The 27,405-nt window shown below is 37.2% G+C and overlaps 3 protein-coding genes across 3 annotated transcripts; 2 read left to right on the forward strand and 1 right to left on the reverse strand.

The window, feature by feature from the left end:
• The first annotated feature begins 2,938 nt into the window (after positions 1-2,938).
• On the forward strand, positions 2,939-7,153 carry cplx4a (complexin 4a). The gene is made up of 3 exons (XM_053649221.1): positions 2,939-3,102; positions 4,049-4,136; positions 6,335-7,153. Exons 1-3 carry the CDS (start codon positions 2,939-2,941, stop codon positions 6,560-6,562), a joined length of 480 nt encoding a protein of 159 aa, XP_053505196.1. The 3' UTR covers positions 6,563-7,153.
• A 3,093-nt stretch (positions 7,154-10,246) lies between these two features.
• rx3 (retinal homeobox gene 3) lies at positions 10,247-13,189 on the forward strand. The gene is made up of 3 exons (XM_053649377.1): positions 10,247-10,373; positions 12,021-12,253; positions 12,700-13,189. The coding sequence occupies exons 1-3, from the start codon at positions 10,247-10,249 to the stop codon at positions 13,117-13,119; spliced, it is 780 nt and encodes a 259-aa protein (XP_053505352.1). The 3' UTR covers positions 13,120-13,189.
• Positions 13,190-15,042: 1,853 nt separating this feature from the next.
• On the reverse strand, positions 15,043-21,394 carry grp (gastrin-releasing peptide). Its single transcript, XM_053649643.1, has 3 exons — positions 19,396-21,394; positions 17,086-17,336; positions 15,043-15,932 (listed from the first exon to the last, which is right to left on the reverse strand). The coding sequence occupies exons 1-3, from the start codon at positions 19,532-19,534 to the stop codon at positions 15,879-15,881; spliced, it is 444 nt and encodes a 147-aa protein (XP_053505618.1). The 5' UTR covers positions 19,535-21,394; the 3' UTR covers positions 15,043-15,878.
• Between the last annotated feature and the right edge of the window lie 6,011 nt (positions 21,395-27,405).

The following is a 27,405-nucleotide window of genomic DNA, read 5'->3' on the forward strand; positions in this document are numbered from 1 at the left end:
GCAGTTACTGGTGATGAACTAGCTATAAACTATTGTTTTTGTGCATACAGTGGATATAAAAAGTTTACACACCCCTTTTCAAATGGCAGGTTTTTATCATGTAAAAAAAAATGAAACCACGATAAATCATGTCAGAACCTTTTCTACCTTTATTGTAGAATTTTAACCTGTTTAAGTGAAAAACAATAAGAATCGTTTTAGGGGAAAATGAAACATAAAAATTGTACAATAACCTGGCTGCATAAGTGTGCACACCCCTAAAGTAATACTCCGTGGAAGCACCTTTAGATTTTATCACAACGTTCAATCTTTTTGGGTGAGAGTCAGTCAGTTTGGCGCATCCTGACTTAGCAATATTTTGCCATTCTTCCTTGTAAAAGTGTTCTAACTCTGTCAGATTGGCTGAGCATCTCCTGTACACAGCCCTCTTCAGGTCACCGCACATAATGTTTGATTGGATGTTGATTTAGACCTAGGCTCTGGCTGGGCCGTTCCAAAACCTTGATCTTGTTTCGGTGAAGCCGTTCCTTTGGTGATCCGGAGGTTTGCTTCAGGTCGTTGTCATGCCGAAAAGTGAAATTCCTCTTCATCTTACGTGTTTTAGCAGAAACCTTAAGGTAGGGATGGTGTTCTTTTGGTGATGTGCTCTGGTTTTTGTGCCAAACATATCTTTGGGTATTATGGCCAAAAAGTTCAACTTTGGTCTCACCAGACCAAAACACATTATTCCACATGGTTTTGTAAGATTGGAGATGTTTTTTTATTTGTTTTTTGATTAAAAAAGTCTTCCATACCCTATAGCCCAGAGATATGAAGAATTCAGGATGTTGCTATAATGTCACTGTAGGCTTCTCGGCAGCCTCCATGAGCAGTTTTCTCCTGATCGTCTCATCAATTTTAGAGGGACGTCCTGTTTTTAGTAGTGTCAGTGTCGTGCCATATTTTCTCCACTTGTTGATTATTCTCTTTAGAGTGTTCCGATACCTTGAAATTTATTTGTAACCCTCTCCTGATTTATATTTTTCAACAGTGAGATCCCGTACCTGCTTTGTAAGCTCTTTGTGGCCCATGGCTTTTCCAGTTGGATGTTGAAGATGTCAGGAGAATCCTATAGGAACAGCTGGAATTTATTTGGGATTAATCAGTCACTTTAAATGAAGGCAGGTGTACACTAATAGTATTTAACACGAATTTAAATGTAATTGGTTGATTCTGAACACTGTCATGTTCTCAATTATAAAAGGGTGTGTACACTTGTGCAAATCTTGATATTGGAAGGTATTTTTTTGTTTGTTTGTTTTTTCCCCCAAAAAAAACATTTCTGTTTTTCACTTGATATTTAGCAATTGAACAGTATTAGCAATATTGTTTCCTATTCATTATGTAATCTGATTAGCAGGCAGTCTTATTCATGAGAGCCAAAGTAATGAACCAGAAGAAAAAAATATAGTCCAATCTTCAAAATTTAAAGTCGTCTTTTTTTGTTTTGGATGTGTGACATGTCTGTATGCTTTACTGCTGTGGAAGAGAAAAACCCATGACCATCTGCCAAAGTAGAGCCGTAGTTTAATCCAGATTACAGTCTCTCTCTCTCTCTCTCTCTCTCTCTCTCTCTCTCTCTCTCTCTTTCTCTCTCTCTCTCCATCTCTCTCTCTCTCTCTCTCTTATCAGATTATACAGTGAAAGCAAACACATCTGTTATGTTGTTCCTGCGTCAGGTCTCCGAGATCAGCTTCAGTCTGAGGTCATTTTCGTTTTCTGAATTGAACTCCCCTGTCCATGATTTTTCAATGGTATGTCCCACTGTACCAAGCCACCTTGATATATACTTGCTAAGATAAATCCTAACAGTCTTTATTTCATCTCATGTTCTCATGCTGAGGTAGTTTTTACTGCCTTTTACAACGTCTGTCTAAAAGTTAAGCGTAGTACACGGAAAACTGAAACCTTGAGTATCAGTCGATATCAAAACCCGTCCAATTAATACCTGTTTCTTTGGAAATTAGTAAGCTTAAAAATGTTTTTTTTTTTTTAACTGTAACATTTCAATGTCATTTTAAACATTATACAATTATTAAATACTTTCATTGTAAATATAATATAGTATAAACTAGAAATATAATCAAATCAATCCTAACAAAAGAAAAAACAATCACGCCTCTTTATATGTGAACGTTTCCAGCTCCAAAAATAGATTTTTTTTCCAAAACCAGTTCCATGCTTTGCTGTTTGTCATGGTATCTGATATTATCTGATATCCGATCCAATTTTTTTACTGAGTATCAGTTCGGTGCCATCTCTACTATTTATATCTGATGTACAGTACAGTGTACTGTATAACTCCTGGCTTTGAAGTTATGAGTAATGACCTAGCATGACGTCCTCTATTTTGTTGCAAGGACTGTTGGAGATTTTAATCTGAATAAAAATGTTCAGGTGGTTCCTGTTACAGGTGTCTTATCCTGATTTCTCTGCCACATTTTAGGAACTAGGTGAAAGATCTTTGAGCTCTGGAGCTGATCTACATCGTGTTTCCTCTTCATTATGTAATCTGATTAGCAGGCAGTCTTATTCATGAGAGCCAAAGTAATGAACCAGAAGAAAAAAATATAGTCCAATCTTCAAAATTTAAAATCGTCTTTTTTTGTTTTGTATGTGTGACATGTCTGTGTGCTTTACTGCTGTTGAAGAGGAAAGACCCATGACCATCTGCCAAAGTAGAGCCGTAGTTTAATCCAGATTACAGCCTCTCTCTCTCTCTCTCTCTCTCTCTCTCTCTCTCTCTCTCTCTCTCTCTCTGTCTCTCTCTCTCTCTCTCTCACTCATTCCTCACCACTGTCCTTGACAGAAGCTGTTGGGTTAAACAAAGCTCTAAACTCTGCTGGATTGCAGACCTTTCACCAAAAAACAAGGACCTAACACACTCAGACAGAGGAAAATGGCGTTTCTCATTAAGAGCATGGTGGGGAACCCGCTGAAAGGGATGGGACTCGGAGGAGGAGAAGAGAAATCCGAAGCAGAAACTCCAAAGGACCCGGCGGCGGCGGCTGGGATGACCCGAGAGGAATATGAGGAGTATCAGAAACAACTGGTGGAGGAGAAGTAGGTCAATATACAGTACTAGTTATCTATATATATCATTAATAAATTGTAATTGTAACTCCAGCTGTGATGATGAGATTTAGTAATTAACCTATATCTCTGCCAAAAAAAATAAATAATTTCCAGCAAAATGAATCCTCTTTAATCTTGTCTACAATGTTTCATTACACTATAAAATAACATTCATTTAAAACTGTGATGCAAAACTTTATTTTCTGAACGCAGACGTGAAGGTTTTTGCTGTCAGTTCGATTATACGATAAACCCTGTAAACACTGTGACATCATTCCATCCTCTCTAATCCTTTCCTCCTGAGCCGAGGCCATGGGTCAGCCATCATGTTACATCCGTTCTGACGTTTAGTAAGGAATAAAACCCGCTGTCATGCTGTTACAGGAAAACAATCAACGCCAAGGTGGTGTGATTAAAGAAGCGGAGTTACTGTTAAAACTCCATAGTTGAATGTTGTGCTATAACGTCACGCCACAAAGTCTTTTATTCCTCTTATACAGCATAACAGCAATCTACTAATGACTACAATGCTTATTTATTTTTTTAAAATGACACGTCAGACTGTTTATCCGTTTACAATTAATGTTGTGGTACATCCATGAAACAAGTTCCAGCTCTTACTTACGTTATAGCAGCTATAAACAGTCGTTCCCTCACCAGTCCTCTCTTTTTTCTCTCTTTCCTCACAAAGATGGCCAACAAACAAGTTGTGCTCTTTCTGATTGCAACATGTGTCTAAAAACTCTCCAGCATCGTACGACTGCTGTGAGAGACTCTATTGTATAATCTGTCATACAGCACTTATCACACAAAATGAGATTTTATTGCAATCATTTCCTCGCAGTAAATGTGCAGTGTAAAATAAGTTCTCACTCACTGTAAACCAGAGTTAATGCTGATTCAAGATCTGACGTGACCTTGTTGTGACCTTCAGGATGGAGAGAGATGCTGATTTCCTACACAGGAAGGCAGAGAGGGCAAATCTCAGGGTATGTCTTCGGGAGAAATACAGACTGCCAAAGGTAGGAACCGTCATGAACACTTCCTGTTTGCTTCGAATGATCTTCTTTCTACGTCCTGGTTCCTCTAGCTTTGCCTTGTCGATGTTCGCTCATTCATCATCGCCTACGTAACCATTCAAAACACTGATTAAGTGTCTTGTAAAGCTCATAGTTTGTATCTAACTGAATTAAAATATTTAATTACAATATTATGGGGCACACGGCGGCTTAGTGGTTAGCGCGTTCACCTCACACCTCCAGTGTCGGGGGTTCGATTCCCACTGTGGCCCTGTGTGTGCGGAGTTTGCATGTTCTGCCTGTGCTGCGGGGGTTTCCTCCGGGTACTCCGGTTTCCTCCCCCAGTCCAAAGACATGCATGGCAGGCTGATTAGCATGTCCAAAATGTCCGTAGTGTGTGAATGGGTGTGTGAGTGTGTATATGATTGTGCCCTGCGATGGATTGGCACCCTGTCCAGGGTGTACCCTGCCTCGTGCCTGATGCTCCCTGGGATAGGCTCCAGGTTTCCCATGACCCTGAAAAGGATTAAGCGGTATAGAGGATGGATGGATGGATGGATTACAATATTATTCAAATGAAATGTTTTGAATTTTATTTGATCTGTTCTAGTTAAGTTGTGTATGTGTACAGTAAGATGTGTACATTCAACCATAAAATTGTGATGCTTAGCGTTCTGTTTTGTTTTTTGTCCAGTTTTTTAAAGGACTTTTAAGACTTGCTGTTTTGTGTTTTGATGTGGAATCAAACTACAGCCCAGTTTCTAGAAAAACAATAACTCGAGAACCCTATACAATAGAAACACTGCACTGAATTTACGATTTTACACTCAACCTTCATTTAATCTTTTATAACAATTATTATATTTAATATTATCAAATTATCCATGTTGAATAAGACCATGGTGCATGTTGTCTCCTGTTTGCTGTTTCCTGTGCATGGATTTAGCGTTTCTTTAAAGCTCTAACCCTTTACTGAGGTCAGTGTTCAGAGGAATTACACTATAGATGATCTAAAAAAAAAAAAGTGCATCCAGGGCCTTGCATTTTTAATTACAGATATAAATATAATCTCACTGACGGTTAACTGTTTTAAAGCTTCTGTCCTTTTTCCACTAAATGTAAAAAATATACAAGATTTAAAGATACAACACACGAGTCCACACACACACACACACACACACACACACACAGTTATTTTGTGTGACATGTTGAGAAATTTTGGATCACTAATTTCCCCTTAGGATCAATAAAGTGTTATGATAATAATTACAATAATTGACTTACTGTAGCGTATATCACACCTTTCATACATTTCAAGTGCAGTACAAGTGAAAATATCTTAAACATGGACAGATTTACCTAATGTTTCTCATTAAGCTGATGGAGCTGTAGGTGTGTATTGATGCTGGGAAGCCATGAAACCCATGCAACAAGAAAGAAATAAAGAAAGATCACAATCATTAAAGGAAAAATTCACCCTGAACGACAAACATTTTACGCTTTATAATGAACATGCCATCTTCAACAGTGTTTGAGATTTGTGTTATAATGCAAATCTAAGTGTTGTTTTTTTTTTTGCTTATACCTCTTTCTTTGACACGTTGGTCTATGTTCACATTGGTTAACAGTTTTCTACATTACCCACAATGCCATTTTCAACCTCTGTGCATTCGAGCTACAAAGTGGGAAACAAACATGGACGCGTCTCCGTGTTCGTCTTTTGTTAGCAACAAGCTGGCCAGCTAACTGTGATGACTGACATACGTAGGCCTATACTTCTCCTGTTGATGCTGTGAGGGGCTATGTTGATTTGATGTCACTTGCTGAACTCAGGGTTCAGGAGACCATCTCGAGGTCCCTATTAGAAATTCCAAGTTGTGGGAGCTTGTTCTTAGGATTAGCTCTCGCCTCATCTCTACCTAAAGAGAGCGATGCAGCGGCTCTTTAGTGTTTCAGTCTGTCCAGCTTTCTCACCTCCATGTCTGTACAATCTGCGTGAACAGATCAGCTTCTAAAGCGTCAACTGTCATGCTAATATCGCCATCAACACTGTCGCGGTCAACATGTTATAGATCGCTGAATAGCCAAGCCAAGTCTCTGTCATCACTCAGCACAACTGTGTTGTATCGCTGCGCTGCATTCTGGAACTTTTTGATCTTTATCTTATCTTAAATGACCCTTTACCTTCTCCATGTTGTCAGAGCGAGCAGGACGAGAACATGATTCAGATCGCCGGGGATGATGTGGACGTGCCCGAGGAGCTGCTGAAAATGGTGGACGAGGACGCGACGGAGGAGGAGGAGAAAGATTCCATCCTGGGCCAGATACAGAACCTGCAGAACATGGACATGGAGCAGATGAAGGAGAAAGCCACGGCCACGTTTAACGAGATAAAGGGCAAGGCCGAGGAGAAGTGCTGCGTCATGTAACCATCCTGACAAGATGCAACACGTGGTGGCAAGAGAGAGAGAGAGAGAGAGAGAGAGAGAGATTATTGTGTTTTATGTTATGTAAAAGCATCTGGTTGAATTGATGAACTTGAACGTGAGCAGATGAGATGAATCAGGTGTTTAGAAAAAGAGTACGAGCGAAAATTAATTAATTTATACTTGATCTATTATTTCAACAACAACATAAACTGCACTTGAAACTATTCTTAGTATTTATTACAGAGTCACTTCACTACTTTATTCAGTATTTTCAGCAAGGCTGTGTGTGATTATGTGTTAGTGAATCTGTTTCTGTGAGTGCTTATGAGAGAGTATGAACGCTTTATTGAAAAATAATCAAAGGTTATATATTGGTGTTTGGATTTTTTAAATGTAACTGCATGCTAATTAAACTGGAAGCTACTGTTCTATACTCACTGTATAAAAAGAAGAGTTTGTTGTGTTTATATTTATATTTATATTGATCACATTTGTGTTATAACAGAGGATTATTTCCCGTTTTTCTATGTCCTGGTGGAAAAATGAACAATATACAGTTTTTGTCTCTCACACACTAATTCATATATGATATATGTGTTATATATGTCTGCAGGCTTCCAGGAAGAAGAATTATTGATCCTAATGAAAATGAGTAAATGGGTTTCAGTAGCCTATACTGTGGGATTAGAGGTATAATTAGGCCATTATTACTTAAAATAACGTAATAAGGCAAGTTAATGTTTTCACCCTTAAATGACACATATAACAATTTGACCATACAATCAATAAATAAATCAATCAATGAATAAATCAACTTAATAGTTAATTTTAGCTTATTACTATATATTTGGAATGCAGAAAGATTGTCAATAAGGTGGGACAAGGGAAACCTATCTTTCTGAGTGGGGACACTAAGGTTATTGATATTTTTAACAAATATATATCATATAAAACCACCTTTTTTTTGGTCGTTTTATTATATTTTAGTTTACAGCTATTATTCTGTGCATGTATTCTTTTAAAATATATGGACATAGCAAAGGTACTCTATTGATGGAATGTCCCCACTATGGACAATTTATTAGAAATTCTGTAAAAAGTACGCTATTTAAAACTTGCTAACTATAGGCTGCTACATCATAACTATGGGAATAACTAAACTAACAGAGATGTTACTGAACAGAAATTAGGCCTTGGGGAAGAGGAAAATGTCCGTCAGGAAGGACTGGGAGGTGTCATGAGGACCAGTGTCGCAAAAGAAATGTCACTGTATCAAATCATCCACTTTTCCTTCCATCATTATCTGTTTCTCCCCTTTCACTGCTGAGAAGAAACACTGAGGAGCTGAAGGAGTCTAATGGACCGTTATAAACTGGAATAAGGAAATCCAAACAGTTAGAATAAAGCGGGTTTTTGTCCTGATGAAAGCGTTAATCCGCTTTAAACCTGCGCACTGCGGCTCTGCGCCTTTGTTCCGCGTTAATTCCGCGATTCTGCTCCATGTGGAGGAAGTCTCGATTCTTCTAATAAAGTGCACCTGAATCACAGGTTACAGGAGTGTAACTAAACCCGTTATTAGGAGCACGGAGGCGGGATTAGTGGCTTTCAGTTTCCTAATTAACGCCTTCATTAAGCGCTTTTGACTGTCCTCTTAAACCACACACACACACACACACACACAGTGCCGAAATGAAGTGTATTATGAGCTCCAGTTGGTGTATAATAAAAAAATACAATGAAAATAAATATCACTTAGGCTATGAAACAATAAACAGATTGTCAGTGTGTAGGAAAACCATGAAAGGACAGGCTAATTATAATTGGAATAGAAAAATTCCAAAAAAAATTCCAAAATTTATGACGTGTAAATTTTGTTCAAATTATAGCAAGGTATTAATAATGACGTAATGCAGCTTAAAATCCTTTAAAATTAAGTTTTAAAAACGTCATTGTATATTGCATTTTTTTTTCTCTTACTTTGGAATTTAGTGTAGGAAGTTTGTAAAGAAATATGAGAGACACTGAGAATGTTAAATAAGGGAGGGGATTGACTGTAGGCTATATCTCTTCATAAGTGTGCATGAAAAGGTTAAAAAGTAGAGGATTAGACCTGCAGTCTGCTGTCTGATCAAACAAATTAAAACAAACTTTTGAACTTTTAAACTAAAATTGTCACCATTTAACATCTCCTTACTTTCATGTCATGTCAGAAATCTCTTAATTTTAATTGCTGTGTTGTTAATTGGAGTAAATACTGCCACACACACACACATACACACACACACACACACGCACGAGATGTTATCCATTATCCATATGTATACCAGAAATTGGGCAAAAAAAATCTAGCCTATCTATTTATTGGATATTATTATCTATTTATTTATTACTTTTAACTGTTATTTTAACTGGTTTTGCTATTTTAACCTACAATGCACTTCATTTTAGACACAGAGATAATGGACTTCACTCTCTTCTTTTCATGATTAAAATGATAATTAATCATATATAATTTCACCTTCTCTTGTTGAGTAAATAGGCTGTAGATTATTATTACAGATAATATTATTATAAAGAGTGTTATTATAGATAATATTATTATAGTCAGTATTATTATAGCTTAATTTCAGGTTAACTGACTAATTTTATTTCTATAACACGAATATTTAAATCATGAGGTGTTGGGCAGTTGTGTGATTCCCCCCCCCCCCCCCCATATATATATATATACACACACACACACACACACACACTTCTTCTTTGAATGTATTTATTTTTATTTATTGAACTGAAACATTGGAGTTCTTAGTACATAATATTTATAGTATAATAGTATATAATTTATATACTTTCATTATTTATAATTATAACTTATAATTTCCCTATATTTACTGTATTTAATATAGAAATATATGTTATTAATAATTATATAACATACAATACAGTAATAATAATATATTATTATCTTTATTATTATTAGTAGTAGTAGTAGAAGTAGACCCAAGTAGTAGTAGTAGTAGTAATGTTTATTTTGGGGAATTGAATTGAATATATCAAAATGGAGCTGAAAGTGTGTTCGAGTCGTCAGTAAGGTATTTAGCATTCCCGAAATTTATTTTTCAGGAAGCTTGTGCACGGGTAGCGCTACGCGTCAGTTTTGTCTTCTTGAGACACTAAATGGATTAAAGGATTACCCTGGCTGGATAAACTGGGGGGGTAAACTGGGGTGTAAACTGGTTGCGGGGTAAACTGGGTGGTTGCGGGCGGGGGCGGAGGGGGGGGGCGGTAATGATTGGGGTGATTTGATTGTGGTCGGAGTTTGGGGGGTTGGGGGGGGGGGGTTAAGTTGTTGATGGGAGGAGCTCAGGCAAAAACTGAAGGCCCTGGTCCACCCTGTGACGTGTCCCGGGGTGATGGAGACAGAGGGGGATCCTGCTGAGGAGGTCGGATATAAAAACCCAGGAGAGAAGTGAGAAAGGAGAAACACCTGACACTGGAGTTCCTGGAGCAGCTCTCCTCTCTAAACACGGAATTAGACCCAGTTTACACCATTCTCCTGATTGTACAACTTTCAGCACATCCGATCTTCACTCAGACTTCCATTTGTGGTAGCTTGAAGAAAAGAAGACGCTTTTTGTTTATTAATATTGTTTGTTTTGGTTACTTCCGGGTGTTAAAAATCCAATGCGGATTCTGGGCTCAGAAATGATGGAGGAGCGACTTTTAGGAAATCAGAGCAGAGTTCACAGCATCGAGGCCATTTTAGGCTTCAGAGAGGAGCAGAGCAGTGTGAAGAAGCAGATGATGGACAGTAAGTGACTTTCATTTCACTCCTGCATGTGTACAGAGCGGATGTGTACAGACCATTCCTAAAAATACAATTAAAAAACCATTTCAAAAAGTGATTTTTAAATGGGAGTGGATCTCTAAGTGCTCCGTGGTGTAAAGCGATTTTATTAGCTTATTCTTGTTCTGTTCTCCGGTTAATAATAGAAAATAAAATAAATAAATAGTAATATTAGACGTGACCAACCTTAATGTCTTTGGAGAACAGTAAAGACAGGAAGGGGGGGGGATTAGGGGGGCGGTGGGCTTGGGGGGATTTCACTTTAAATAAAAATAAAATCCTGTGATTTTTTTACCTTAACAGAACACTATTATTGCTATTATTATTGTTGTTGTTATTATTATTATTATTATTATTATTATTATTATTGTTGTTGTTGTTATTGTTGTTGTTGTTGTTGTTGTTGTTGTTATTATGAAAGTTACAAACCTGACTTAGCTTAAATTATTTAAAAATTATTTTCTAACGTTATCGAGTGCCGTAAATTGGACATAAATACAACATGTTTTGACTTTTATATTTATTTCAACACCATGTGACTTAAGTGCAGTAAAATGTGCACTTAAAAATGCGTAAAAGTTCACATAAGATTTTTTATTTTATTTTATTTTTATTAAATATATAGATAAATATGTATGCAATATTTTTTATGCCATGTTGTGAAAGTGAAACAACCCCCCCCCCACCCACCCACCCACAATTATCAGTAAGGTGATTAAAATGATCTTAGAAAACATGTTTTTGACTAATATACCTACGTTTAATATTATATATACATACATAATCCTCAGAGATTGCACACAAATACACAAGAATTGTACAAAAATATTTCAGGAAAAAAGGTAATTAAATAATTATTTGATTAATTAAATAATAATGGACAGGAAATGAAGTTGTGAATGTTCATGTATTATATCACATTTGATGCTGTACTGAATCGTGAACTGGTTTTAATAACTGTGTCAGTAAAGCATTGCTCACATATGCAATGTGTATAGGCTAATTAAGAAAAATCTTTTTTTCCACTAGTAATGTTTTACAGGTGCATGCTACAGTTTTCGGTGTGTTTTGGGTTCTGTGAGTGCTACAGGTCAAAACTGAAAAGTTCTAACTGCATTTCACCTGTACTGCGATCTTAAGGAAATTTGTTGAATGTTTTTTTTTTTTTTTTACACTGTAATGTTTAGGAATTTTATTTGGTTCCCCCAAGAACCTTTCAGCACGGGGTTTGCACCACTGCAGCAGAATTATTATTTTTCTAACAAACAGACCAAAATAAACTTTCATAAATGAACCTTTTATGGTGAAAAATTCCCACTTTGCGGCTTCAGTAGAACGGTTACGGCACCACCCGCTTTCTACACACCGCCTTCATGGAAATCAGTTTCCCTGCAGAATTCATGATTTTATTATTATACAAATATATATTACAACTTTATGAACAGCTCACAGTGATGCTGGTGACACACACACACACACACACACACAGAGGGGACTCTCATTTTTCTACATATATGATAAATCGTCCATATTTAAGATATTATTATTATTATTATTATTATTAGGCTACTACTACACGAGCCTGATTCTAACCTGAACGCGTGCCCCCAGGTGTCCGATGTGACGTTAGATCTGGCGCCCTGGTGAGCCCCTTACCGGAAGGCGGCGACGGGAAGCTGTCGGACGAAGAGCGCGCGAAGAAGAAGCACAGGCGCAACCGGACCACGTTCACCACGTTCCAGCTGCATGAGCTCGAGCGGGCGTTCGAGAAGTCGCGCTATCCGGACGCATGCAGCCGAGAGGAGCTCGCCCTCAAGGTCAACCTGCCGGAAGTGCGCGTGCAGGTGAGGCAAAGGATGAGTGAATGGATGGATGGATGGATGGATGGATGGGACGAAAGAAAGAATGAAATAAAGAAAGAGTCAATGATAGATAGATAGGCCTGCATAGATAGAGGCAGTGATGATAGAATGAAAGAAAGAAAGAAAGAAAGAAAGAAAGAAAGACCAAAACGGATCAAGGATGATAGACAGATAGATAGTAGGAAAGATAGATAGATAGATAGATAGATAGATAGATAGATAGATGGAAGCAATGATGATAGTTAGAATGAATGAAAGAAAGAAAGACAAAAACGGGGCAAGGGTGATTTATAGATTGATACATAGATAGAATGTGTATTTTATGCAATGGTTAAAACCTTTTTATTTTATTTTAATGATTATTTTCTGATTTATCGTTACTTCGGAGACTTGTAGTACCCCGGCGTAATGTGGTGTATTTCTTGCAGGTGTGGTTCCAGAACCGTCGTGCTAAATGGCGTCGTCAGGAGAAGTTGGAATTGAGCTCCATCAGCCCCATCAAACTGCAGGACTCATCCATGCTCTCCTTCAGCAGATCTCCTACTGTAGAACCCTGGATGGCACCGCCATGCGTCTCCTCCTCCACCTCTCCGCTGCACTCCTTCCCGCCCTTTCTTACCTCACCGTCCGGTTACACGCCATCTTTCCTCGGAACACCCACGGTCAGTCATGCTCTGCCCCCAATTGGAGCTCCATGTCCTCCCCCTCCTCCTCCTCCACTTCCCTTCCATTGCTCAGGCTTCATGGACACACTGTCTTTGGAGGATGCCGACCCTCGTAACTCCAGCATCGCCTCGCTCAGGATGAAGGCCAAGGAGCACATTCAGGCCATAGCGAAGACCTGGTAGAGCCACAGACCCCCACGTAAGAAAAAATGGACTGGTCCTGGAACCGTAAATCAATTCTGTGCTTCCTGTAGACACTGAGAGAGGAGCAGACGTGAATCTGAAACAGGTCACAAGGTCTCAGTGTACGTGAAGAAGCCCAGGAGTGGGACAGAAGAGACTTTAAAGCCCCAGAATGGACGTGTGTTAGTGACGTGTTCCTATGTCACGACTGTTACATCAGAGATGCCAAACAAGCTATAAAATAATCATTAAATCTTCATTTGTAAACGTTTTTATAGCACCTTTTATACAAAAGAAGCAACTCAATGATGAGTGTGCATTAATATTGTACAAATATTAACGTTATTATATATAATTTTATGTTCATTAGAATACATTAATATTATAATAATATGCATATAATATAATATTTGTAGGAATACATTAACCAAAAAGCTATAAGGAAAAATAAGAAACAAAAATGTTCCCACAAAATCTCACAATTCACACAACTCACCTTGGATGAAAAGTTGATTTGGGTTCTAAAGAACACTTAGAACCCAAACTGTCCCTTTAAGGTTCTATGTGGAACCCTAAAACAGAGTGTTTCTCCATCAGAACTCTTTTATGAAGCTAAAAATCCTTAAATTATCCAATAAACCCTTAAAGAACCACCAAAATAAAGTCCCCACATTTTTGTGTTTGATAAACTACTTCACTGACCTCTGCAAAGGCAGAACAATCTATTTATTCTCCTCCTCTAACGCTTTGTGTAAACTGTGATTACGAATGAAGCTTGCATTTTTTATCAGAATGTAAATAGAAAATGTTAATTAAAAATGTTTTCTAGATATTTGAGTCTATTTTCGTTTCTGCATCGTTACTAGAACGAGCCAGTTTTAGTCTTGCAAATGTCACTCTTAAAAACAAACAAAACAATTTGATATTTCTTAAACTTTGGTGTCTAAAGTCTGCTTCTTTTGTTGTTTCTACTGCCCTCTAGTGGTCTGTCTTAGAAAATCAAAACACACACACACGCACGCACACACACGCGCGCACACACACACACACACAGAGCCGCGCTCTACGTCTCTTTTACCGTCCTCTAGCGGATATTTCCATAATTATGGACACTTCTATCGATTTAAAGCAAATTATTACTATCATAATTTATTTATTTTGTATTGATCATTACATAATTAAGTTGTCTCTAATTCAAACTGTAGGAAAACATGACACGTGAATATGCATTGAATCATCTTATGCCCTGAAATTGCACGTGATCTCAAGAAACTTAAGTAAATGACTCATTATGTGAGTAATTATGTAAATATTTTTTCAAAACTTGAAAAGGTGAAAATAAACGAAGCGTGTCAAACAATCACATGTTGAAAAATAAAAACACGTGTAAAATGTGTGAAGCTTCCTCATGAGTTCTTTATGATCAACTTTCTTGACTAAACCCACAGTGTGAGAGCTGAAGGATGACTCAGGCTGAGCAAACAGGATGTACTTAGAGCACCACATTAAAATAAAAAAAATAAAAAAAACCCGTCCAGCTCTTATTAACACATCTCATTTTGGAAATGTGTAACGTTGAATTGGTCTCATTGGGATGACGGACAGCTGAGAGAATAATTACAGCTCCTTTAATGATGACTTTTAGACTCCAACAGACAGGTTATTTTTACTCACATCATCCATTAGTGAATAGAAACATATCTGAACATATCTGAACATATCCGACATATCGACTAGCCAAGACAGACATTTATAGAGAATGAAAATAGCAATAAAGTGGACATCGCTTCACTATTGTGTTCTGCTTGAGCTCAAATGACTCATTTGAAATGATTTTTCCGTCATGATGATTTATGTGCTCAGCTCAGTAATAAAAAAAATGAGCAATAATAAAAAAAACTCACTCACTCACTCACTCACTCACTCAGTCACTCACTCAGTCACTCACTCTCATCCACTTTCTCTAAGCACTTTGGCCCAGATCATGGAGGATCCGGAGTCTATCCTGGGAACCCTGGGTGTGAGGCTTGTGATGCCACTGTACTGTACACCCTGGACAACAGAAACTAATGTTTTGCTGATGTTCCATGGCATTAAATATAACTATAAATGGATTTGTAAAAAAAAAACCTATAACGAATAAATAATCATAATCGATGCGAAATTGCTGTAGTTTGAGAGGAACACATCACTTCAGGCTAAAGCTGTTATTATAGGAACGTGCTCAACAGTGTGGGAGTAACTGTAACTCCTCACATCGTTGATTATTTTCCTGAGTGTTTCATTTCACTATATATTTACTGTGACTCCTTTAATCCCTCATGCATCTGTTTTGGGTTTTTGAAATAATCAGAAAAATCTCTCATACTGAGATCCTACATTCTAAAACGTGTTCAGTCTTTAATAAGTGTTTAATAATGAGTATAATACCGCTCGGTTTGTGTGCACATTGGTGTATTTAAATCCCACGAGGTTTATTTCAGGACTTTATTGAAGACATTTGACAAAACATCAGTCACACAAACAGTTCAGAAGAACGTAATTATATATGTTGGCCTATAAAACAACGGCATATAATTAGATTAACTTACAAAAAAACAAAATAGAAGTTATTTGTGAGCTGATGTGGTGCAGAATGAACAGACAGTGAGATTTAGGTGTTTATTTTCTAACAGAGTCGACTGTGACGCAGCGCCGCCGTTTCTCAGCTGCTTCCAACTGCAGGATCTCTGATTATAGATCAGGCCTGACACTGGTCTTCAGCTGGCATCTGTGTCTCTCTTGTTTAACGCCAGTAACAATAACCTTGCTGCCTGGAATCGAAAAAAATAAATGAGGAGATATTAGATATGAATTATTATTAATATTAATTTCTTTACCGAAATCGTGATTCTGTATATGTGCCAATAAAAATTAGTTTTTAAACATCACAATGAAGTCTTTAATGTTCATGATAAAAACATTGTATTTTTCTATTTAACTTAAAAAGGAACCTCAACAGAGTCACGAGATTTGCTGTACCTGACGTTTGAGTAGATTCTAACGCATTTTAGATCTAAAACACCTCACCCAAGGACCTGGTTTTGTAACTTGCTAGCTAACTCATCTGAAGACTGACCACAAGGGGGAGCCCTTATCATAGAGTTACTGTACTGTATATGGAGTTAGCTTTTGTACTGAAACAGCCAACATAGCTAGTCATGTTTTGGACGTTAGCTAGCTAAATAGACATGGGAACGACTCCTGTCAAACTACAAACACAGATATTGCAGTTGATCAGAACAGTAATGAAAATTTTGCCATGAGATGTTTACAAACATTTTTGAATCTATTTCTTGTTCAGCACAAAAGTTTGTTTCATCATGTATTTCAAACTATAATGGGGAATAAAATCGTCTATGAATTAATCTGAAATAAGGATCCCAATATTGCGTAATGCAACAATTAGCGCACAATGTATAGAGCTGTACTGTATATCTGCTATATTCTGCTACTTGAGCATTAAGTGCTCCCCCTTGTGGTCAATTTTCAGACTGCAAATACACAATTGTCACACACAGCAAATCTTGTGACCCTTCTGAGGTTCGTTTTCAATAAAGATTATTGTCTTTTTGTTTAAAAAGTCACTCCTGTAATTAAAATATACAAGCTAATCTGCAGCATTTCTTATTTAATTGACCATTATGACATGTCTAGTGTGTGTCTGCTTTTTATTTTATTCCTTTATAGTAGACAAAACTGCACAGTAAAATCCCTAATGTTGAATTAACACCCAGAGTGTTCTGGCATGTCCAGTTGGGCGATACAAACACTGTAGGGTGTAAATTCAACACTCTGGGTGTTAAATCAACACTGGGGATTTTGCTGTGTACTGATGTTTGTGTTTCACATAGAATATCATGATATATCAAATAATCACTCATCGAAACATGAACATAAAAATTAAACTGGAACATAAGAACCCACCTGGTTGACCTCCCTTTCTCTTGCCAGCTGTTCTTCCCACCGCCTCCTCAGTTCCATTGAAAGCTCTCGTCTTTCCCTCTCGTCTTCTGTCTCTTTCTTTGGTCCAGAAAGAGCCTTGATGAGAGCCTTCAGCAGGTTGGACGGCTGTGTGTGTGTGTCGGCTTCGGCTGTGATTAAATAAGCCTGAGCTTCGACATCATGGTTGTCCGAGCCCAGCGTCTCGTCTATGCTCTTCTTACCCATCAGGTGTCCTGTGTAGAATGACCAGGAACCGTTAGAGTACATAAAAAAATGTCTACTAAAGCTTTAAATACTGCAAGAAGGAGCAGGGATTGTTTGTAGACCTTACCCAAGTAGGCGTGTCTTGGGGTAGAATAGGTCATAATTTTTGCTCTGTTCATTACTGAGTGGGAGTTTTTAAATGTCAAACTTTTTTATTGATATATATTATCAACTGTTTGCGCTTTATTTATTTATTTTTTGATGGTGTGGATACAGATGAATGAGAGCACTGTTGCTAGGCAACCAGAAAGCATAACGTGCATATATATATATATATATATATATATATATATATATATATATATATATATATATATATATATATAATTTTAGTCATATAGAATCTTTCTTTTAATAATCTGAGAGAAATACTGATACTGATCCCTCACACCACTGTTTCATTTGCCTTTACATTATCTGTATCAAAAAGGATTAACAACTACATGCTAGCTAGCTGAGACATTAACCTCAGTAATTAGCTAGTTTGTGCTAGTGCTCGCTCGCGATGTTTTGCTGTTGCCTAGCGAAAAAATTTCTCATGATTTAATCTGGTGTAAGGGTTATTTAATAAAAGCTTCAGATGGAAACAGAAAAACTGGAAAACCTTCAGCAGGGCAAAAACGAACATTTTAATTCATGTTTAAGCCTGTAAGGAGTGTTTATAAATACATTATCTTGTAATTTGACCTCTTAAATGCCTTGCGCACTATTAAGCATCATGAGCCGAGAGTCTAAAGATCAACATGTAATTAGTATAATCGTTTCATTAAAGCGAACCTGACATTGGAAATAAAGAGTGTACACACTTCGTTAAGCGTTTCTTTAAATAAATAAAGAATCAGTGATGTCACTGTTACTGCATCTGACTGCCACTTTAAGTCATCAATAAGCACAGTAAGTACTTCACAGTAATGAGAGCAAAATAGCAAAACAAAACACTTTAACCTCCTCCTGCAGCTCTTCTAGCGAATCACACGGTAACATGGCTTTTGTGTCTGTGCTTGAGGAGGTTGTTAAAAGCTCATACGGCTGATTGGATATAAAAGAGAAACAATAATCAGCTGCGGTTTGATATTAAACCGTGAATGAAAAGCACATAGAAGCTGACAGAGGGTTTAAAGGTAAGAGGTAAACTCAGATAAAACAAAAAGAAGAACAATACTAATAAAGTTTCAGAAGATAAAATAAAATTACAGCAATGAAACTTTATATTATCAGATTTGTTTCTCTGAAAAATTATAATAATAATAATAATTATTATTGTTGTTCTTGTTCTTGTTGTTGTTGTTGTTGTTCTTGTGCAATTTTTTGCTACAAATTCCAAGAAATGATTTCCCATCTAACCAATCAGACTTAAAGATTCAGTATCTCAGTGCTACAAAAGAAAAATAAATATTATTCCAGTTAAACATTTAAAACGATGCATTTCTCATGATAATGACGCTCAATTCTAAGAAATGTAATCATATCCTGTAATCATAAACACTGTCCTAATCCTGGTCCTCATCCCAGGACTCTTATTCACTCTTAATCTGCTCACACCCAGTACTTTTTCTCTCTTGTTTACTCTTCTACACCCGTATACCGTCATGATTTCTAATCTCAGTCACTCAGAAGAAGAAGAAAAAGAAGCAGAAGAAGAAGAAAAAGAGGACAGGTTCCCTTTTGAGTCAAGGTTTTTCTTAAGACTTTCCTTAACTGTCTTTAAAAGTACAAACAACATTAAACTGAATGAAAAGACTCTTTAGATAAAAGTGTTAAATAAACATGTCCTTACAGAAACCTTCAGTGATCACACATGCTTTAGCAAAAGTTTACATGAAGCATCCACAATTTCTTTGGCTTTAAGAGTTTATATTTTTATTTTTATGCAACCATAAAAGTAAAAAAAAACAAAAACCTTAAAATATGGCATAATCTTGATTCTCATGATCACCATGATCCCAAAGTGACCATGCATTAAGTGATTTTTCATTATTAATACACTGCTATTTTTTATTATTAGGTAGAGAAAGACATCCTGCTCACCCACAGCCCAGTGGTTTCCACGTGCATACACTAATTTGCTGCTTTGCGCTTCGTTATGCAACTGAGCATCACAACCGAGGAAAAACAGCAACACAGACAACACCGACATCACAAGTCTGTTTCTCCACAGGACGCACATAGTGATGAAGAGAGACGGCTGGACTTCTAGTACTCCTTCTGTGCAGTGCAGTGGAGCATGTGTGTGTGGGTGTGTGTGTGTGAGTGCGTGTGTGTGTGAGTGTATGAGGGTGTGTGGAACTCGGCGTATTTATACCAGAGCAGGACGCAAATCAGGTGAGCAGCCTGTAAGTCTAATGACGTGCGAATGAGCGACACGTCAATCAATGCAAAAACAGCATTCACCGTTCATGGAGAAATGTCAAAGGCTTAATATGGTGATTAATATCATCAAGGCCAGCTTTACCCCACCATCCACCCGTCTGCTATCAAACCCCCACCATCACCCCGATGACCAATGAACCTTTTATACTGATGGAACTGATACATGTTAGTTATTTTTCAGGTTTTTTCATTCTACAATCTACAAAATTGATCACGGTTCCCTTTCCAGTGTCTCTCATCTCTTTGTTTCCTTGTTTTTGTTCTTATTGTGTTCACAGTTTCCTCCTTTCATGGTTTGACAAGCTTGTTTTCTTATTCCCTTTCCAATGTCGCAACGTTCCTTCTATCCTTCGATTTCCTTCTATCCTAATAACCATCAAAAGTCATACAATTTATGATCTCAGTATAAATACACCTGTTTCTCAAGCAACCCACAGTTTTTCACCTAAACAAACACCTAAGCATCATAAAAAGACCAAGGAGCAATCACAAGAAGTCCAGGACAAAGTTCTACAAATACAAATACATCAGTTTTGGTTTAAATATAAAGAGCATATTGCAGACTTTAAACATCTTGTGAAGTGAAGATTAAATCCATTATTTAAAAAAAAAAAGTAAAGAATATGACATAACCGTGTCTAGAGGGAGGTGTCCATCAAATGTCATTGATCATGTAAAGAGGGGATTAGTCAGAGAAGCAACCAAGAGAGCAAGGACAACTCTGAAGAAGCTGAAGAGATCCATAACCATAGCCATGACAAGCCAGAAAGCTGGGCTTTGAAGAAAAAGCAGCTGCATGAAAAATCCCATCTGGAGTTTGGCAAAACGCATGTGTGGAGAGGTTCTCTGTTCTGATGAGACCACAATCGACCAAAAAAAAATGTTTAGACCTTGGCAGAAAGTGCCAGTCACCCTGAGAACAGCATCCTCACGATGAAGCACGGTGGTAGTAGCATCATGTTGTGGGGATGTTTTTCATCAGCAGGGACTGGGAAACTGGATGGAGCCAAATACTGGGCATTTCTAGAAAAAAAACTTGTTCCAGTGTGCAAGAGACTTGAAATTGGGGGCGGAGCTTCATCTTCCAACAGGACCACAACCCTAAATGTACCGCCAAGGCTACACTGGAAGTGCTAGAACAACCCAGGCAAAACCCAAACCTTAATCTAATTTAGGGTTGGTGGCACATGTGTACGTGTGTATGTGTATATGTGATTACTCTGATTTCTTTTCTTTCAGGAACACAAATCAGAATATAATACTTTAATGTTATAGAGGGGAACATTTAAGGTTCTTGCACTCCCTTATATCTCCAAACCTTAAATCTCATTATCCGGAAAATAGTGCAATATAGTGAAATGTAAGTAAAGAAGTAAAGAACCATCCATAATTATCTTCTGGAGTTTAAGATGTTGAAGCTAATCCAGACGTTCCCAAACAAGGGGTTGGGTTTCATCCAATCCCTGACACCGGGGAGAGTAAGGGTTAACACGTGCTTCCTCTGAGACACACGAAGCCAGCCAACCTCATGTTCTGGAAGTGCTGCTCATACTGCAGCAGAAGAATGTGCTATCCGTCATCTTCCACATACATGAGCTCACAGACGATTGGCAAGTGTGACTGTGATTGACAGAGAGCATAAGCCCCTCCCACCTAGACAGCATGGCCAATTTTGCTCTCTTGGACTCTCGGCCCGGGTATGGCTCTGGTGTTGTCATGGTTTGAACTTGCAATCTCCTGATGGCAGGGCGAACGTCACTCAGGAGCTGAACACGTCATGTTTTAACTAAGAGTGTACATGATGTCACGTTTTAACTAAGAATGTATGTGACGTAGGGCTGTAGGACTAATCTGGACTTGTACGCTGTAGAAAATGACATCTTAGCAAGTGGAAATACTTTGAATATAGTCAAACTGATCTAGTATATCCTAATATAATATCACAATAAACCAAATATATGATTATTAAACCTATTTCAAGCCTTTTGTACTCATTTCAAGCTTGAAATAGTCTTGTTCGATTGGCAGATAATTTTGCTCATTTTAAACATTTATTTCTAGAAAGACGCAAAATGACCTGCCATTAGAATCAGAAAACTATGATCTTGAAATGAGTAATAATGTCTAGAAATAGGTTTAATGATCTTCTATTTGGTTTATTGTACTCTTACAATAAGAAATACTCAATAAATTTGCTAAGATTATTATTCTTTTTTGTTGTTGTTGTTTTTTTTGCATTGTAATTACTAAATATGCTCCTGATCTTGACATAACATTTGTAAAATAAATCAATTTTAAAAGAAGTTTGTGTTGTCTTTTCTCTTTTTATATGCACAAAGTTTGCTAAGAAGTAATGACTTCTTCTAGAAAACAGCTTCATCTTTGGTACAATGCACAAATGAAGCTGAGTAGCTGAGGTAAAGGCTTAACCTTGAACATGATTTGATGGTTTTTGGTCTCAACCGCAGTGATGTCATTGGTCTCGATCTTGGTATTGAGGAGTCATGAAAACGAACATGAAAATACCAAAACTTTTTTTAAATTATACACCTAGTATGTTTTTAATGTAATGTGATCAAGGCTATGGGTCGGAGAAGCTCGATCAAGTCCGTTTGCCTGAAACTTTGGGAACCCCCTGGTCTTATGCTTCAGTAATATTCCTGTCACTCTTATCAGCTCCGAGTGTCAGAGTGTTTATGTTGCTAGGATTCTCCCGTCTTTCACTCAGCTTGGAAACAATAGTGTGACAGATGAAGAAGCGAATCCAATCACAGAGCGCAAACACCGTCGCTCAGGTTGATGAAAGAATATTACACACTCGGATAAGTCACAGAAATATCCCGATTGTTATCACGGCGCACTTCAGGGAAGTTGGAGTGGAGCTGATGGAAAAACAAACCCACAGACAAAAGCAGTGAATTAGGCGATTGTTCATCCCTGAAGCCTCGACATACACTCCTGCTTTATACTCCGCTTAACCCATCAGTGTCACTTAATGATAACTCACAGAGACTCACGGACACGCACGCACGCACGCACACACACACACACACACACACACACACACACCTTTCAGCAACGGCAGGTAACCTTTGGCATGAGAAGGTTGGGGATTCCTCAAAGGCACAGTCTTTTCTGTACCTAAAAACTGTACACACACACACACACACACACAGGTTTTTTTTTTTTTTTTTATACTTATTAAAGAACAACACATCAGACCTTTTGTACATTTATAGTTACATTTTATGTTGTAGCTTTCTTTCTTTCCTCTTCGTTTTCTTTCTTTTTAGATCATTCCTTCCTTCCTTGCTTCCTTCCTTCCAACTAAAGACTGACTTGCACCAAGTGCATCTAAGGTGATTTCTGTTTTCTCCACTAGAGGGCAGTCTTTATTTTAAATTATAGCTTGTTGCAAGACTCATGGATTCAGCTATTTTTTTCTCCTTATTTATAATCCTGAAATTCGTATAATAGTTTCATCCATTGATATTTAATTATTTTGATTACACAAGCAGCAATGCAAACGCGTTTTAATGTTGTGTCTGTAGATGTTTATCATAATAATCAGAGCCTAAAACAAATGACTTCCATTTAAACCATCAGTACGTGGTGTTTTTCTAAACTATTGCTCACAGGTTCGTGGTGCAATGTAGCAGTAATATACTGAGAAGATTACATCATGGAGGTTTGGGGTTTTCTTGTATTTCCAAACACACAAATTAAATTAATATTAATTGAATTAAACTGATCTAAGTAAATAAAGTGCTTATTACACAGGAGTATTCCTCACTGCACACATAATCTGAAATTTAAGAGACAAAAAAAGGCACAGATTTTACTAGGATGAACCTTCAAAACAATCTGGAGTGCACTGCTGAATGAGGTATTAATGTGAATCTGGGGCTGAAATGAGAGTAACACAGCAGAGTTTTCCTATACATTACAGAGGAAAACTTATATTAAAGATGAAAAGGTCAGGTATTAAAAGAAGGTGGATGCAAATTTAAGAACATCACGTAGGATGTGCCCAAGGTTAAGTGTCACTAGAAATCCTGTCAAAAAAAAAAACAAAACAAAAAAAAAAAAAAAAACCCAGCCTTCCTGGGAAAAGCACTCAGATTATAAGACTGACACTATTTTGGGGGAACAAAATTCTTAAATGAAATATTTTGTTTCCATCAACTATCACTGATAAATTCTTGGTTTATAACAGTTTTGATTTCCAGAAATAGCATTTAAGTATTTTCATTAACTAAAACTATAGCACAGAGTGAGCTGGATGTGAGGATTTATGGGTGCTTTTATAGCTGGACTAAATATCTATTAAATCTATCAAAGAATAAAACCCACAAACCCCCTTACAATCACAGCTCTGATTTTTTATTTTTATCATATTATCAGCGACATCACAGGCTCAGTGGTTAAAGGCTCTGGGTTACTGATCAGAAGGTCAGGAGTTCAAGCCCCAGCACTGCCAAGCTACCACTGTTGGGCCCTTGGGCAAGGCCTTTAACCCTGAATTGTTCAGTTGTATAAATGAGATAAATGTAAGTCGCTCTGGATTAGGGCATCTACCAAATGCCTTCAATGTAAAGAGGATGTGGCTTCATATTGTTTTTAGTTCTGTTTCATTTCCAAGGGTGGCTATTATAGAAAATTACTGAAGTCTGCAGGAGTGACTGATAGAAAACAAGTGTATATGTGGCTCATTATTTTTTGTCACTAAAGCACAGTTGAGAATATCTAGTGCAGTCAGGAATTCCCACAATGCACTGCAGTAGGCTAGGGGTCTACTGATGTACCTTAGAGAAGTACATTGTTAAGGAGTAGGGAGTATGGTGTGGGGTCTGTATGGAGTGGGGTGTGTATAGAGTCATTTTGAACATAGTGGATCTGTAAAGAACTGGAAAGAGCCAATATATGTGGACAAACTGAAAAAAAAAAAAAAAAAAAACGGTCTACGTAGTCACAAAATCAGAAGTTTAACATAAATATAAGACGTTTTACATCGTGTTAGTGTTTTTTAAATAGTGATTTAAAAATAATTTCTCCGTTAAAAGTGTGAACAAAAACAATTAAACATTTGTAAATAAACAGGTAAGCGCTACTTCCGGGTTCGTCGCTTGTTTCCGGTCAGCTGCAGATTGAGACACCGCGGGGGCTCATGGGTAAATTAAATATATTATAACAAAAAATCGTTTATTTAAACAATTAAATGTATTAATTTATTGTATAAAATGTTTAATGGCATTTTAATTTCTTATACCCGAATTCAGTCGGATTTTTTTTTTGTTTTGTTTTTTTGCGTTTTTAATGCACTATAAATACAAAGTTATGTCATTTTCCGAGCAGGATTTATATCGCGGTGAAGTACACCATAAATGGACATTAAATGTAGTGTTTTTGTTTTGTTGTTTTGTTTTTTAACTGGTCATACTGAAATACGGCGCGAAAGGGATTATGGGTAAACCCCCTTTGGGACCGCTGCTGTCAAATGGGAATATTTTTCTGAATACAGAATAATAAAATGATTAAATAAGTCGCTGTGTACACAAATGGAACCTTTGTTGTCCGTGGATTAGCAGCGATTGTGTAGGAAAGTATTTTCAGAGTTTTTTTTAACGCGAAAGACAGATCAATAGGACACACAGGGAGTCACGTGACTGCTGGAACATGCTGGGGGTGGGCATCAGCATCAGCATCGGCAGCATCCTCTCTTGCCGTGTCTCCCAATGCATTTCAGAATGAGAAAGCAAAATGTGTCCATCATCAAAGCCTTTTTATTTCCTTTCAATTGCATTTTGATTTTTGTTGCATGAAATGCACTAATGGTTTGTTTGTTTGTTTATCCTTCCCCTCATTTTATCTTTCATGCACCTCATTTAATCCTGCTGTGGTGATGAATGGTGCAGCAGGAATCATGGCTGGCCTTCTTGCCACAGCCATTTATCTTTTTTTGCTTCCCATCTAAGGAAGAGAATTCTCCCATCTGAACAAAAAGCCCTGCTTTACTGTAGCGCTCAGGTAGGTCACAGTCTGTCTCCTGTTTGCTCTTTGAATTTTTTTTAATCAGGTGTTTCATTGTGAATTTACACAAGGCCTGAGATTACATAATAGATTGTGCTTGTGCCTTATTAAACACACACTCACACACTCACAAACTCTGCATGGGTTTAATTGATAGTGCCTATTCCTGTTACATCATGCATTTCAGTTTTAGAATGAGATTGACCATTAGTCTAGTGAGTGAATGGATTAATTCCTTCTTTCATTCATTCATTCATTCATTCAGTGGAGGTTAGAGGTCACACAGTTTCAATTGGCCGAGCGATCTCGGATACCTTCGAGCTGTGTTTAGGTTGTGTTTAGCATCTGGAACAGATTTAAAGACATTTCAGAAAGTCCATTCATGCGTATTTGAATTTATTATAAAAAATTTTTTTAAAGAGATATATAAGAATGTACGTGCTAATGTGAGCTCTATTCAGACAGGATTAGTTTTACACGGAGAGGTGATGTAGAGTAATGTAATTATTACTGGTGTATCTGTGGAATTCTGGTCCTGTCCAGATTCATCGTGTCAGTCATTTTTGCCTGTCTTTATCCCTATTCGGGTGGGATAAGTATTGGTAGCTGTGTACTTGATTAGTGGTGTACTTGTGGAATTGTATTCCTGTCCAAATCTGTTCTATGAACAACATAGCTACGCTATGTATGGAAAGATTGAACCATCTTTTTACGTTCTATAAAAGGACATACATATACTGTATTAATATATTAGTATACAGCTAGAGGTAATATATTAGTAGTACATCCCATTTGAATAGATGCCTTAGTAAAGATTACGTTATATCCTGTGAGAAAAGAGTTGTAGTAACTTTTAAAGAAAGTACATCTTAAAACAGCAGAAATTGATGTAAGCCCTATCATAATGTCTTTATTCTAATGTCTGGATTTATCTCTGGAAATTTGTGGTCATTTTTACAGACTGAGCACATTCCTGCGTCAATAAAGGTTACGGCGTCTTTTACTTACTGTAAAACAACATTTAGAAATAAAAACAGGTAACGTCAAATACATATATCCTCTCTGAATTGACTTGCTGATAAAGATTCCATTAAAACATTGTGGGAAAAGAGGTTCCGTTATTTTTATTTTATTATTATTTGCTTATTTTCTAGAAAGTACATCTTGAAACAGCTGAGGCTGATGTAAGCCCTATTTAGACAGGGTTTTCTTTGACATGGGGAATTTAGGGTGATGCAGTTATTACCAAGTGATATGCATCCTGTCTGAAGTGATGTGTTAGTAAAGATTCCCTTATATCCTGTTAGAAAAGAAGGTTTGGTGATTTTTCTTAAGATTCTTCTAATCTTGAAACAGCCGAGGCAGAGATGACACTCAGGGCCATTAGGTGTATTATTATTTGTATAAACGATATAGCAAAACATATGTATTTTAAATAAGATGTATGGTTTAATTGTGACAGTTCATCATATAATCATCATATCAACCATATTAACCATCTTTTTTACACAATACACAAAAAAAAAGTAAATTTTTCTTTCCTCGTACCACCATATTGAAAAAACAAAACAAAAAACAACCTTCGTTTAATGAACGCAGCCTGGGAGACTTAGTTTAGAGGTCAGAGTTTTAACCGAG

The sequence above is a fragment of the Ictalurus furcatus genome, chromosome 18 (genome assembly GCF_023375685.1).
Source record: "Ictalurus furcatus strain D&B chromosome 18, Billie_1.0, whole genome shotgun sequence".
NCBI classification, from domain to species: Eukaryota; Metazoa; Chordata; class Actinopteri; order Siluriformes; family Ictaluridae; genus Ictalurus; species Ictalurus furcatus.

Coding starts and splice junctions, on each gene's coding strand:
- cplx4a (XM_053649221.1), top strand. CDS start 2,939: ATGGCGTTTCTCATTAAGAGCATGGTGGGGAACCCGCTGAAAGGGATG. Junction 3,103..4,048: donor AAACAACTGGTGGAGGAGAA/GTAGGTCAATAT, acceptor TGTGACCTTCAG/GATGGAGAGAGATGCTGATT. Junction 4,137..6,334: donor AGAAATACAGACTGCCAAAG/GTAGGAACCGTC, acceptor CCATGTTGTCAG/AGCGAGCAGGACGAGAACAT.
- rx3 (XM_053649377.1), top strand. CDS start 10,247: ATGCGGATTCTGGGCTCAGAAATGATGGAGGAGCGACTTTTAGGAAAT. Junction 10,374..12,020: donor GAAGAAGCAGATGATGGACA/GTAAGTGACTTT, acceptor GCGTGCCCCCAG/GTGTCCGATGTGACGTTAGA. Junction 12,254..12,699: donor TGCCGGAAGTGCGCGTGCAG/GTGAGGCAAAGG, acceptor TATTTCTTGCAG/GTGTGGTTCCAGAACCGTCG.
- grp (XM_053649643.1), bottom strand. CDS start 19,534: ATGTGCGTCCTGTGGAGAAACAGACTTGTGATGTCGGTGTTGTCTGTG. Junction 17,337..19,395: donor TGGAAACCACTGGGCTGTGG/GTGAGCAGGATG, acceptor CATTCTACACAG/GACACCTGATGGGTAAGAAG. Junction 15,933..17,085: donor GAGAAAGGGAGGTCAACCAG/GTGGGTTCTTAT, acceptor TTTCGATTCCAG/GCAGCAAGGTTATTGTTACT.